The sequence below is a fragment of the Lissotriton helveticus genome, chromosome 8 (assembly GCF_964261635.1).
Source record: "Lissotriton helveticus chromosome 8, aLisHel1.1, whole genome shotgun sequence".
Taxonomy (NCBI): Eukaryota; Metazoa; Chordata; class Amphibia; order Caudata; family Salamandridae; genus Lissotriton; species Lissotriton helveticus.
In genome coordinates this window covers 375727165-375742216 of record NC_136069.1, presented here as the reverse complement: position 1 = coordinate 375742216, position 15052 = coordinate 375727165, and the positions used below count along the sequence as shown (strand labels likewise).

At 40.2% G+C, this 15052-nt stretch overlaps 1 protein-coding gene across 7 annotated transcripts in view; it reads right to left on the bottom strand.

Annotated features, from left to right (window-relative positions):
- NBEA (neurobeachin) overlaps window positions 1-15052 on the bottom strand; it is a 1787704-nt gene that overhangs the window by 1272231 nt on the left and 500421 nt on the right. For all 7 annotated transcript variants that reach the window (XM_078657170.1, XM_078657173.1, XM_078657172.1 and 4 more), the window contains exon 11: window positions 7611-7719. In XM_078657170.1, coding sequence (XP_078513296.1) covers window positions 7611-7719 — 109 coding nt within the window. The remainder of the gene's footprint in view (window positions 1-7610; window positions 7720-15052) is intronic.

Below are 15052 nucleotides of genomic sequence, written 5' to 3'. Positions count from 1 at the left end.
AAAGGAGGGAGATTGGGAGGAGGACAATGTCATGATACAAAAAAAGATAGGAGAAGGAGCAGTCCTGGACAAGGTCGGACTGGCCGTAGAGGGCATCAAGGGTTTCCCCAGGAGGCTGGAAGGGTGGGAGCTGGTTTTGCAGCGGTGGGAGCTAGTTATGTTACTGGAGGCAGGTTTTGCAGAAGAGCTGCAATATTGACCCCCCAGTAACAAAAGCAGCAGACTGCTTCACACTTGCACTCCCCTGAGGCTGGTCCGACAAAATTGCCAGGGCTTCTTTGGGTTCCCAGTGCGGTCTTGCTCCTGGACAAAAAGAGTTGGAGCATGGTGTGATGAAATGGGGAGAACAAAGAGGCACAGGCAAACTGGCATGAAAGGTCAGGGATAGGGAAGAAATGAAGTGAAGCCCAACAAGAAAGGAGACCAAAGGAATAAATACAGGCTGGACTGGGGAAGGGCAATAAGGAGCAGTAGACACACATAAGAAGTAAAGGAGGCTGCTCAAAAGGAAATAATCATGAGGCATCTTGGTGATCATCATGAGGGGTTTCCAGCTCAGGCAGGGCTCAATGCTTTCTCTGATTTCCAGGAACACTGTGGTTAATAGGATCAGGGCCCTTGCAGACTCTTCTTTTCAAACTTGCTCTGTAAAAGATGGCCAGATTAGCAGGTTCCAATATTTTCATAGGCAGCCTCTGGTGACCACTTTGGAAAGCAAGTTGTAAGCGAGCCTGCAGTAAGCACAGGACAGAGCACTGCACTTCTATTTTCAGAAGTAGCATCTGTTGTGGGGAGGATGGTTAACTGTGATTGACTCCTGAGGCTGTGTATGATAAGGAGACAAGGTCATGGATGCCTGTAGTAATGCATACCACGAATGAATGTGTTGCTCTCTATTGTATATCAAGTTTCCTTCGAAGTTCAATTCTGCTGAAATGTGATTTCTACCCACTTCTCTTGGCAGAAATGAACTTCAGCTTCATTGACTGTGTCCTAAATTATGGAAGAAGCTAAATGCATCATTGCCAGTTCATTTACAGTGGTTGACTTGAGGGTGTACACTGCACAATTGCCAATCTCAAACAAATATCAGTATTTACAAAAAGAAATTTTTATACGGATAAGAGTCAAATAAATGTCACCTACCTCTCTTTACTGTTAGAAGAATTTCCTGCAGATTAAAGTAATACATAATCTAGCATCTCTACACTCTGTACCTCGGCACAACTCTGAAATGTTAAATTTGGAATAAAATCTGTATGGGATTGGATGCCCGTTACTTGACTGTGCCCCAGATGAATTACAATTCTCAATGTACAGATACTGAAATAAATAGCAGAAAATATCCTTTGGCCCTGTAGAATGTGTCTTTTCTGCATTTAGAGAAATTACCTGCTGCAACATCAGCCACAGGACTGAAAGAAGTTGGTGTCAATGCAGATTGCTGACAAGGCGACAAGTTACACTGTAGCATAATGTGACAAACCGAAATCTGGTACAGAAGAACAGATGGTGACCAAGGAGAACTGTAATCTTTTAAAATGGAATGAACTGACCTAAATCAGACGGTGTTATTTGAGCATTAACACTGCTAAATTAGTTTTACTCATTAGACAAATTAGCTCTTGTGCACAAGGCAGACGAGGGCATAATTTGAGCCTTCTAAAACAGGGCTAAATCATTGAGTGCAAAAACTGCTTAGGAGATAGATGCACCATTTTTTAACACACCCTTATGAGCAATGTCTGTCAAAATACTATAAACCAATCGTATATCAAATGCACTTGCACTAGTTCCTTTTGGCTACAACAGAAACAAAACGTTCCCGCGTTTCTATTTTTATGATGCAAAATCTAGGCCCATGTTTGCCGAGTGGGAAAAAAACATTTCTTGATGACAGATATTGCAGAAAATAGACCATATCATAGCAATCTATTCTCAATATGATCACAAATGTTTTCATATGCTGAGTTCTCCTTTCGTAAGCTAAGCATGATAATATATATATATATATGATATATTTATGATATATTTATATTAGAACAAAAGGGGATTTCTTTCGCTCTAATATGATGATTGGTGGTCCATTTTCCGTTTGAAGCCACCCTGCCGAGTCGAGGGCTCCCTAGTAATGGAGGAGTTGCATGGAATATATATATATATATATATATATATATATATATATATATATATATATATACCTACTGGCGGTCGCCAGTAGGTAGTTATAGTTAGGACCTAGTTTCCATAGGAAATCCGCAACATTCTATTGGGAATAACTTTTACGCCGGTAGACGAATTTTCGCGAATTTCTCAAATTAGATGGCCCGCTCCGCTCCTTCCCTGAAAGTTTGGGGGGGATTCGTTAAGCGGAGGCCGAGATAAAAAGGGGGGTCCCAAAACGTGTTTTCCCCATGTTAATTTCCATAGGGCGGTTGGACTCACTTTTAGCCCGAACGGCTGAATGGATTCCCACGAAACTTGGCAAAATTGTAGGGACTGGTAGCCCGATGTGCCTTTGCTATGTCTCAAGATATGTGCTCCAGAGGATTTTGAGTAATTTAGGTTCAAAAAAATATATATATCTATAAGCACGCCCCGGTATAAATTAGAGGTAGTTCTAAAAAGAACTGTTATTTTATTCTTTTTGTTGTTTTATATTTTTTGTATTGTTTTTTTGAACATGTTTTACTTTTTTTGGCTTTTCTGAACAGTTTTATATTTTTTATGGGGAGAAAAAAAAAACAGGGAATTGTAAATGGCTCAACTGGAGCAAAAAAAAACAGGAAAAAATTAATGTTTCTTCGGGCACTTGTGGTGATCCCATGCACGGGTGATAAGTGTAATGCTTTGCTCACCATTGGCGTATATTTAACAAGGACCCCCTGTGTTCATAGAAATAAAGTTCCTAGACCAGGGAAAGAGTAAGCAATTGATATGTAACAATCTAGGCAACCATGGAGAAGCAAATCAATATATGGATAAATAATTGGAAGGGAACTAAGCTACAACATTACTTTTTTGAAGATTCAGCAGTTTATTAAAAATAAAAAGTGTCAAAATACAATATCACATTTCAGAGTTAAAACGCATGTTAAAAAGTATAATTTACACAAAAAGAGATACACACGATATATAAATCACATTACATATGAAAATACATATAGAACATTTTTAAAGAAAGGGTGGGGACAAAGTGGCGAATTAGTACTCTACGCGCGTTTGGGCGACCAGCGCCTTCTTCTGGAGCAGCCACAGTAGTTTATGGTACGGCTCAATGGCACGGATTAGTATAGGTCAAACGCTAGTATATTATTTCCAAGAGGTAACACTAAGATGTTCAGGATAGACTCTTAAATTGGGTCTCCACTGCTAAATGCTGTTAAGTTACAGGTCTTGGGTTTTCGGTTTCCTGAATAATAAAAGGAATATAGATTAATCCCGCCGTCCGGAACCTTTAGATTACTTAAACCATGGATGGACTAGGTAGCTCGGTACTGAAAATGCGCAATCCTCCTGATATGGGGATCTTATTGGGGGTAACCTCCTTGTTGGTTCCAAATAGAATTGATGACGCAAGATTTAAAATAACTCCCTGTCCAATATGAATCAACAGGGCTCTCGACTTCCGGCGGCGGGACACGGGGTTTCTGCAATCATATGAAGATGGATGATCATCCATCTTCATAAGATTGCAGAAACCCCGTGGACTCCCGAAACGCGTTGATCTGTGTTTGCTTTTTGTTTGCCAAGACTCTATCTGAAGGCTAAATAATTCAATAAAAAAGAGTAAAATCGTTGTTGCACGCGAGTTCGTCCTGTTTATTCGCCCTGCGAAGGGTGAATTGTGGTTACACACATATATATATACCTGTTCCAAGCTTCACGAGCATGCTGCAATAAAGATGATGTCTGGCAAACAGCTTCCGAGTGGCCTGTCCAATGTTGGGTCCTGGATTTGGTTGGATTTATAGCGGCTTCCAAAGTCGCGGACTCGGCCCTTTGAAAGATTTTCAACCTGGCTGTTACGAACATTGGTTACAGCATTCAACAGGCGGAAGGGGAGCGGACGCTATCCAGGCGTGCGTGCGTTCCCGCACCTTGTTGCAGCAACAAAGCGGGGTGAGACGAGGTCAGAATGCGTCACTCTCACCCACTTGGGATTTTAATATGTATAATGCTTATGAAGGGCGCATCCACTTGGATCTAATAACTTTGAAACTACAGCGCCCAGAAGGCCGTGTGAGGCCACGCCCAAAGGAGGGCAGGTGCTAATTACTTAGAAAACGTACTATGCTGCTGCTTCATTCTACTTACCAAACCACTGACGAAGAGAGCCTGCGGACTCTCGAAACGCGTTTGGCACTTATATTTGATTGAGAGTGTCTACCTGTTCCAAGCTTCACGAGCATGCTGCAATAAAGATGATGTCTGGCAAACAGCTTCCGAGTGGCCTGTCCAATGTTGGGTCCTGGATTTGGTTGGATTTATAGCGGCTTCCAAAGTCGCGGACTCGGCCCTTTGAAAGATTTTCAACCTGGCTGTTACGAACATTGGTTACAGCATTCAACAGGCGGAAGGGGAGCGGACGCTATCCAGGCGTGCGTGCGTTCCCGCACCTTGTTGCAGCAACAAAGCGGGGTGAGACGAGGTCAGAATGCGTCACTCTCACCCACTTGGGATTTTAATATGTATAATGCTTATGAAGGGCGCATCCACTTGGATCTAATAACTTTGAAACTACAGCGCCCAGAAGGCCGTGTGAGGCCACGCCCAAAGGAGGGCAGGTGCTAATTACTTAGAAAACGTACTATGCTGCTGCTTCATTCTACTTACCAAGCCACTGACGAAGAGAGCCTGCGGACTCTCGAAACGCGTTTGGCACTTATATTTGATTGAGAGTGTCTACCTGTTCCAAGCTTCACGAGCATGCTGCAATAAAGATGATGTCTGGCAAACAGCTTCCGAGTGGCCTGTCCAATGTTGGGTCCTGGATTTGGTTGGATATATATATATATATATATAATAAAAAAAAATTCAATTATATGCAGACCATTTGTAATTTTACTCAAAAGCAAAAAAGTAGTGAGGCCACACTGCGGGAGTCAGTGTGCCGATACAGATTCATTGATTTATGACTCAAGCGGTGGCAGCAACAAAGAAATATCTATTCTTCCACTGCCTGCCTGTAATATACACACCTTATTGTTTTCTAATTCTCATTTACTGTGGGATCACCCGAGCATTAAGCACAGTCCTGATGCATTAAATGCTTTGTATGCAAACACTTTTTATGGCCTATGTCACCACTTATGTGCTTATGGGTATCTGCCATTGGTCTACATATAATAACTGGTTATATATAATTGAACAGTTGTTTTATTGCCCCTGGTTCCAGGTGGATTTAGGGCGGCATCTGTTGCTTATTACTACCCCAATATTATATAATGGAAATCAGCTAGACAAGTATATTACACTCTGTAAGGCATTTTAAAAGTTCATTAAGTCTCAATTTTGCCCATTATTAGATTAAGCTAGGATTAGTATTGAGCAGCATAAAACAAGATCCAACAATCTAGGTAGATTGTCTTGTAAGAATGACAAATGTGAGCTACGGACTAAGAAGTTTCTTAAGACTCACAGCATGCCAAGAATATTGTCTTTTAGGGAAATTTACCATACGTAGACCACATTTTCTTCAAGGGCTACGAGTTTCGGCATAAGCAACTTGAGGATCATAGGCAAGAGAGAGCATATGAACCAGGGAGCACTCAAAGATTTTTGCACATACAAAACAACGAGCCAGGAGAGGCAACAACATGAAGACAACAACCTAGCACCCTGATTTGGCCTCAGGCTGTTGAAGAACCTAATAAGAATGTTTCTCTTGCGCCTCTATCGAACTAGTTTCCACCAAGTAGACTGTTTATTTGAAGAACTACTACCACAAAAACTCTACTGATCTGATGATCACTTATTTTCGAACATCAAAGATGACCACTTCCTGTACTATCTCCAATGTTTCAGAATTTCTGATTGCATCCTCTACAACAAACAGTCATTTTAGGTCTAGACACCCATACCTTCTCAATGACACCACATCATATTTCGGCTCTAATAGCACCAGCCTCAACCTAGAGACGATTTTCCAACTCAAGACGCTTTAACAAGGATATTCAGTTAAGTCCATGTAAATATGTGGAGACTTTCTCTGACACAGCCAGTGAAACATAAGCCTTGTTCCCATAATGCCACTGGGGATATTCCTGAAGATTATCGTATTCCCTAGACTTTAAGGTCCCTTATTCTAGGGCTTGAACCTTTGATGCTACTACTCGGTTAACCTCTATCTTATCCCATTGTTTCTACCTCCATCTGCAATATTGTAGTGAGAACTATTTTAATAATCTTACTGTTACCATTGTCTGGTCCTGGTGTTCTTTCATTATTAAGTGTTGAATTGTGCTTGTTGTTTTGTAAATCCAAAGCACCTTTGCAGGATTAGACCTTTACATTGTCCATGCTACCAAAGAGAGAAATGCCTAGCTATATAAAATCAGACCCTAATTAAACAAACCATTACCAAAGAAATGTTGGTGTCAGTTAAAGCAGTATGAAAGGGTTAGGTTTGGGGATTTGTGCGGCTGGCTTATTTACTACTCCCTCCCTTCACTAAGGGTAGGGGGAAGGAAATACATTAAGCTGCCTCTCCAATGTGCAACCAAATGGAAGTGGGTATACTTTAGAAGCATTTGTCTGCTTATATTAAATGCAGACTGGAACACTGAGGAACTATTTGCCTCTTTTGATTTAGGAACCTCGCTGCCTTAAAGTCAAGGTTTACAAGAAAAATATTGCTGCCTATTTTAACAGATACATATTCTTGAGAAGTGAGGAAGTGGAACAGAGAACTGAAGAAATGCACAGATGGTGTCATACATCATTATAGGATGTGGCTATTTTAGGAAAGTATTTAAGTCCTACTGTTAGCCAAAAACAATTAACATAACTCAAGGTTTCTAAACAATATACAAAACAAACCGTAGTATTTTATACATAATGTAAATGGAAAAGGTTCTGAAGGAATGAACAAACACTACTGATAAGAATTTAGGCTAAAAGCAAAACAATGACAGGGAATGGCAGAATGTGTGCTGTGCGAGAATGGAAACTTGTATGTAAGGCAGATAAGATGATCAGTATGGCATACTTTGAATGTATTTGCAAATTTAAGTAATTTACAAGGTCCATTCATTGAGTCTATAAATGACCTTACACAGTATTTCTAACTAATGGTGGATCTTTGAATTTAACTAAATCAACACTTAAGAGATAGAAACCACCTTATAAAAACGATTGGCAAATATATACGTTAAGAACCTCAATGACTGCAGCTAAATTTGAAACTGACAGTATGGAATTTGGCAGTGCAATACATGAATACGATCACTGGATTCACATAAAATATGAAAATGACACACATCAGATATATTTAATTATTGCTGCAAAACAAATCTAAAAAGAACATTACATCATGATTCCTATGGAAGTGCAAAACTCTCTGCTGAGGTGTGGTTGGTCTTGATATTGAAGCAAATAATTAAACTTACCTTTTCAAGAAGGTAACCAATGACTAAAAACCCTTTTCCACCAAGCATCTGTTCTTGCATTGCAACTGAACTTTTCAGAAGTTCAACCAAGAAAGCTAAGAGAGTGGCACTGTGAGAAAATCAAAAAACAGACTGTTACTTAAAGAGGTCACCAATAGCAAAACATATTATGCTATAACATCTGAAACATGAATGGCAAACAAAGTTTTGTCACAATCTCAAGATATGTGCCACATATTGGCATGTGAAAATTTTAAATTCTCATTATGGATGCAGTTCCTTAAAACTTGTAGAAAGTAGGATTTTCAGCCATACAATCTACTGCAAACAGTGGGAAATCATATGAAATTCCATTATTTTCCGTGCTGGACTACCGTTTATATTAAGTAGGTCAGAATATGTTACTGCACACAGTGCACATTTCTGATATACATTTTGCAAAACATCTTCATAGCTAAGAAGTTCATTATCTACTGCAAGCTTATTAATTTAGATGATGTGTATCCAGAACCACATCTTCGGAGCACGCTTGCTAAAGTGGATTGGTGATATATGTATCAATTGTTTAATAGCTCTATTGAACAATCTCAGACATCTTTTCAGTGTTCGATATATTAGAATAGATTCATTTTAATGACATTTTCAATAAATTGAGAAGGAAATGAGTACTTATTATTTTTAAATTCTGCTCTATGAAGTAAAAACAATATTTACTTCTTTATTACGAGTATCACTGAGCATTATCATAAATCCAGCAACAAAATCAATGGCTTAAACCAGAATCCAAGCAATGTACTTCTGAATGGCAAGAAAATTAAGTGTACTTCTAATGGCAAAAAACATTGCTGTACCCGGCACTATTTGCAGGTTTAGCCCCAGTTTCTTGCCTACTGTTACTGGACCTGTTTTTGTTGGCATTAGGACTGCTAACCAGTGGTAAAGTGCTTGTGCTCGCTCCATAAAACCTGGTACAATAGGCTTACACCTGACTGGTACATTTAATTTACTTTTAGGTCCCTAGTAATTGGTACTACTTTACCTAGGGCCTGTAAATTAGGTGCTACAAGTCGGCAACAGCACTCATTGTGCCACCCACTAAACTAGCCGTTTAAAATAAAATACGCCTCAGGCTGCCACTGCAGCCTGTAGTGCGGACTTAAAGGCACATTTCGAACTGGCAAAATCAACCTTTTGCCAGGCCTAAACCTTCAGTTTTAGTACTTTTAAGTCACCCCTAAGGTAGAGCCTAAAGACACATAGGGCAGAGTGCATTGTATTTGAAAAGTAGGATATGTGTACTTAAGATTTACATATCCTGAAGTGAACAGCTTCTAAAGTAGATTTTCACTGTTATAAAGCCTATCTCTTCAGTTACTAACACCGGGTTACCTTATTACAACTAAAATGCACTAACTTTAGATTAGGATAAGATAGAGATATACTGCTTATACTCAAATGAATTGTAATTTAAACCCTCTTGAAGGGTAAAATATGATTTTAAGTTACAGTTCTGGAAAGGTCACTTTCAGAAAGTTGATATTTTTTTTTCCCAACCATCTGTGCCTTCTGGCAGTGTCCTGGGTCTATGAATGGTTCTGCTGTTGGGGTATTGCCTCCAGACAGTAACAGAAAGGAGGTTTAGGTGTGGACAGGATGGCCCTTCATGGAAAGATGACTGGGCCCTACTTACAATTCAAAGAGCTTTGCGCCCTGCACACACAAAGGAATCCGACACCAGGCCTGCCTTGCCTTTTGTCATCCCCAGACAGTTTGGAGCCTTGACAGGGGAAGAACTTTCAAGAACCAGAGGTGGGGTAGGTCAGGAAGGGCCAATACACAAGGGTTGCCACCAGGTATAAATATTGCACCTCCATAGCCACTCATCAGAACACTTTTGGACCTGGGAAGTTACAGCACAACAGTTGTCCTGCTGCCAGAGGCCACCCAGCTGCTTGAAGGATTGCCTTGCTATCTGATAAAAACTATTGGACCTGCTTGCTTTCATCCCAGGCTAACCAGAGTGGCTCCAAGTATCAGTTGGCTGATACACTGTGTGAGCTACAGGGAAACAACAAGCTTTAGAGGCCTCCCTGCAAATGCCAAGCTGATCTACTGCAACTGGACCTCCCTTAGCCCCATTGCTGGCCTCTGCTGGAGTGTGTCCTGATCAGGGGCATTGTGAACCTACCTGCTTAACCAGCTACAGCAGGACTAGGATTCTTATGGACCCCTTACCTGCAACTTCTAATTATTGCTGAAAGGAAGAAAGAAAGATAAGCTGATAGAAAAGGGGAAAGAAGCTGGATGAGTGGATGCATGCGTAAGTGAAAGATGAGTGGGTGAAAGGATGAATGAGTGGGTGAAAGGATGGGTGGATCAAAGGATAGATGGATGAGTGGGTGAAAGGATGGGTAGATGAAAGAATGGAAGGATGAGTGGGTGAAATGATGGCTGATGAAAGAATGGAAGGATGGATGAGTAAAAGGATGTATGTGTGGGTGAAAAGTATGATCGGGAAAAGGTTTGGGTGGAAGGGTGAAAGAGTGAGTGGGTATAAGGTTATGGGTAAGTGGGTAAAAGACGGGTAGGTGAAAAGATGGATGGGTGGGTGGGTAAAAGTATGGAGGGATGAAAGGTTGGATGACTGAGGAAGTGGGTGATAGGATGGATAGATGGGTGGATGAAAGGATGGCAGGGTAAATGGAAATCTGAAGGGATGGGTAGCAGAGTAAATGGAAATCTGAGAGCATGAACAGGTGGATGAAAAGACTGCAGAGTAAATGATTGAGATCTGAGATGGATGGATGGCTGAAGGTATGGCAGGGTAAATTGCAAATCTGTGAGGATGGATGAATGAATGAGTGAAAGGATGGCAGAGTAACTGGAAATCTGAGGATGGATAGGCATGTGGATTGAAGGGATGACAGTGTAAATGAAAATCTGTGTGTATGAATAGCAAAGTAAATGTAAATCTGAGAAGATGGATGGGTGGGTGGGTGGGTGAAGGGATGTCAGAGAAAAAGAAAATCTGAGAGGATGGATGGGTGAATGAAAAGATGACAGTGTAAATGTAAATATGGGTACACAGCCTTAACAACGCGGGCTGATCCAGACATGCTGTTTCTCAGCAAGTCGAACCACGCTTGCCTTAACCACGCACGGTCTAGATGCTGGGATGGGTGGGCAGGAAGAGTAAGTATCGGGAGAGGATGCGGTCGGGTAAGCGAAGCAGGGGGTTTTGGGGGTTGTTTTTCATGGTGCGGGTACTTTTTAGGGCTCGGGGGGTCAGGGTTGTTTATAGGGCAGGGGGCTCGGATTTATGCCTCAGGACAGAGGGGGCTGGTATGGGGTAGTTTACAGTTGTTAGGGTCAGTTTTTATGTCTCTGGGCGTGGAGGGTGACCCCAGCCTTTCCTCCCCCACCGCTCTGAGGCTTAAAATCTTTTAGGGTTGTTGGGGCATGGGGACAGTTTTCAGGGCATGGAGACAGTTTTTTAAGCGCAGGATGGTGCGAAAGGAACTGCTTTCCGTATTCGGCCAATTTTAGGCCTCAGGGAGGGGGGGTCAGGTAGTTTACAGGTGTAGAGAAAAGGTTTTCAGGCGTGGGGTAGTTTTTAGGACATAGGGTCAATTTTTAGGGCTGGGGGTAGGGGTGTGATCTTTACCACACATGTCCCATTACCAATCATGTCTTTACCACAAAATTACATGGTAAAGGCATGCGTGGTAAAGACGCGATCATGGTTGAGACAGCATGGTTCTGGATGGATGAAAATATGGCAGGATCAATTTAAATCTGAGAGGATGGATGAATGGGTGAAAGGATGGCACTGTAACTGGAAATCTGAGGATGGATGGGTGGATGTATTGAAAGGATGGAAATGTAAATAGGAATCTGAGAGGATGGATAGCAGAGTAACTGGTAATCTGAGAGGACGGATGGGTGGGCGAAAGGATAGCAGAGTAATTGGCAATTTGAGCGGATGGATGGCATAGTAAATGGAAATCTGAGAGTATGGATGACAAAGTAAATGGAAGTCAGAGAGGATGGATGATGGATGAATGGATAGGCAAAGGGCTGAACTGATGAATGAAAGGCTTTCTTGATGGATGGATAAGCCAAAGTATGGATGTATAGATGTATCGATGTATGCAAGATAAATGATGGATGTCTGAACAGATGGATGGAATGGTGAAAGATTGAATGATTGATGAAAGAATGAATGCTTAAGAGAATGTGAAGATGAAGTGGTGGGTATCAGTGGGTGGATGGAAGGGGAAAAAAGGAATAATGGAGCGATTCTTTAATGGAAGAGATAGGGAGATTGGGGCTTACAAGCCTGCCTTGCTTGGTGGCATCAGAGGTTTGGTTCAAAGTAAGAGTCATTTTAATTTTCTGGCTACTCCCCAAATCCTGATCACTATGAGGTGCCCCAACGGTCCTGCCACTCAGCTGGTATCGGTGAGAACTCATCCAAAGAAGAAAAAGTGAAAATCCTTAAGTTAGAGCTCCTTACAAACATCCTCAAGTTTGAGCTCCTCACGAACATCTGACCTGAGCTTCAACGTAGTTGGCCTGAACTCATGACTTTTCCCCATTCTAGTGTGATCAGATGCCCACGTGTGGTGCTTTGTGCCTTTAGCAGCTAATCTCAATAAAAAAATTATTTGAATATTAATGATTGGTGTTTTATCATTCTGGTGTCATTTTATTTATTGAAATGTCTTCTATTTTTCTAAATTGGTTTGGGATTTTTGCTGTGCTGTGGTTTTAGTTTATTACTGCTTGTGAGTGGCATTCATTCTTTACACATTACCTCCAAGTTAAGCATGACTGTTTGTGCCAAGCTACTTGAGGGTTAAGTGCCAGTTACATTTAATAACTTTTGTGGTTCACCCAGACAAAGACCGTAGCTGTTGCTCAGATGGGGCTTCAACCCCTCTCTACCAATAACCACATTTCTTACAAATATTATGCCTATTCAATCAATAGCACACTTGTAAATTTACCACGCAGCTCCATGGCATTTACCATAACAGGTATAAATAAACAGCAGGGATTATAAAAACAGACTACATAAACTAAATGTCCATTGAAAATAAACAAATCAACAATGCAGAAAAATCTGAAAAAAACGAACACAAAAAACTAAAACAAATATATTTATAAAACATAACATAAGAGAAAGCCTAACTTGCAATGTGAAAATATAGGTTGACAAGGTTCAGGATGATAGTAACAGATACTGATGGAAAAGCAAACATCTTCAAAGTAGAATTATACAATATGAGGAAAAGAAAATCTATGATGATACCACAAAACATGAACATTAGCATATGTTTTGTGTGGTGTGCATGCAGCAAATATGCAGAAAATAAAAACTACCAGTTGCAGTAGAGATGTGTTTTGTGAGGATGAATGTGCATGATTTTACAGTCACTAGCTATGACATTAGCACAGTCTCCCCACCATTGGATGACATTTTTTAAAAATAAGTTGATTTACAATATATGCTTGTAAGTAACAACTGCCTATCTATTTGGGAGGAGCCACTCTAAATCATCATGGCACAGTGTTCCTTAAATTCAAAGTCTAACATTTAGAAATATGGCTGAAAATGGGCTACAGATAATGAAATATATCAAAGTGTGCCTATACCCTAGTGTTATCAGAGTTATTGTAAGAGGTCTCCCAGACTTTGGCACAAGTGTTAGCATAACCCCCAGCCTCAAGAAACCAGATCTGTGGATGGGAAAAAAACTGCAAGTCCCTTTGCAGGTCTGCCTTTTTCAGTTTGCACTTTGCCTAGGATAGTAGCATGTCAAATTGAGGAAAATAGAAAATGTACTGTAATGCCCTCCTTCTTGGAGAAAATTCCTAATTCTAGACTTATGATCTTTATTGCTTCCCTACTGCAGAAAAGAGTGATTTCAGTAGCTGAAACATACGTTATATGAGAGCTTTACAGAATTTACAGGAGAAAATATTCCAGTGTAGAAAATGTAAATACATTTATTCCTACACATGTTCCATAGTTCTTCTGATCTGAAAAGCTATAATGGATTGTCAACTCCTTTAGACATCGAAATATGCATTTTCTACAATCTGAAGGTCAACCTTTTTCTACTGAAGCTTCTTCAGTCTTCAGCGCATCTTGTTCATCTATGATTGGCCATTACATTTCAGAACTCCTCACTGGTTGAGTGCGCTTGTACACCATGTCCCAACTATGGATATCCTTAGCACCAACATTTATTTTCTGAAACCTAGTCCAGTCTAAACAGTGAAGACCCACCAAATAATTCTCAAGATGTCACCCTTCTGCTTTGATTTAAAAGCTGCATACCTATCTGTTAATATAATTCATTTTTTAATACTTCTTCTCATTCAGGTAGAGACATTACCTTTCTGAATTTCAAAACGAATACTAGTAGTGATAAACTAGTGAATGTTTATACTAAACTGTGTTGGAAAGATGTTCATATTAACACATAGTTTTGTCATATAAATACCTTAATATCTTCACTAGCTGCTTACTTTATGGATCCATCCTATCATATAATTAAATCATAACTATAGAGTTTCCAGAGTATGTGAAAATATATCTTTCAAGACAGTCCACAAACACAGGGCAGTCCGTCTTCAGGAGCATATTAAATCAGGATACAATGGTTGATGGTAAAGTGGCAACCCAATATCTGATTAGGCTTTATGTGCTCTCCAGTAGTAAAACACAATCAAAAATATATGGGCTTACTCCTTGCACAGAGTGAAATCAACTATATCACTTCTACTGTGATAGGCGGATGGGTCTCCTATACCCATATGGCGACCAACTTCATAATTAGGCTCTTATGCAGAAAGATCTGCTTGTGAATAGCTGTTACTTACTTTTGACTTCCTCCTGAATTTCTTTGAACAATTTAACCCTACTCAAGCATTAACATTTTGTGAACTGGGTAATTGACGATTCTGAAATCCCTATGTATGGCAATTTCCCTCCTGCTATTCATTTGCAGGCCTACTTTATACAATTGTAATACTGTTATCCAGAATTAAATCATTTGCATTTAAAATCAGAATGTTCAACGTCCCAGTGAAAAAAATATATTGTAGGAAAGTTTCGTCCTTACTGAGTCACACTTTGACTTCACAGCCACACATTTGTTTTCCTACTGCTCACTGGCAAAGCTTTCCTATAACTGCAAATGTACTGGGTGACTCAACGCTATGATTATTCCAGTGTTCTGCAGAAGAATGGTTTCCGTGATGTAGCTTTTACAGTATCTCAGAGTAGGTTTGGCTCCTTAAATGCATTGTTTAAACACAGTGTATACGAGAGGTCATTGCATCGTTCATTTTATAATTATCTAACTCACTCAATTTTATACCAGGTTTTATCCTTGTGTGCCAAGATGAACAAAATAAAATGGATGTTTTGG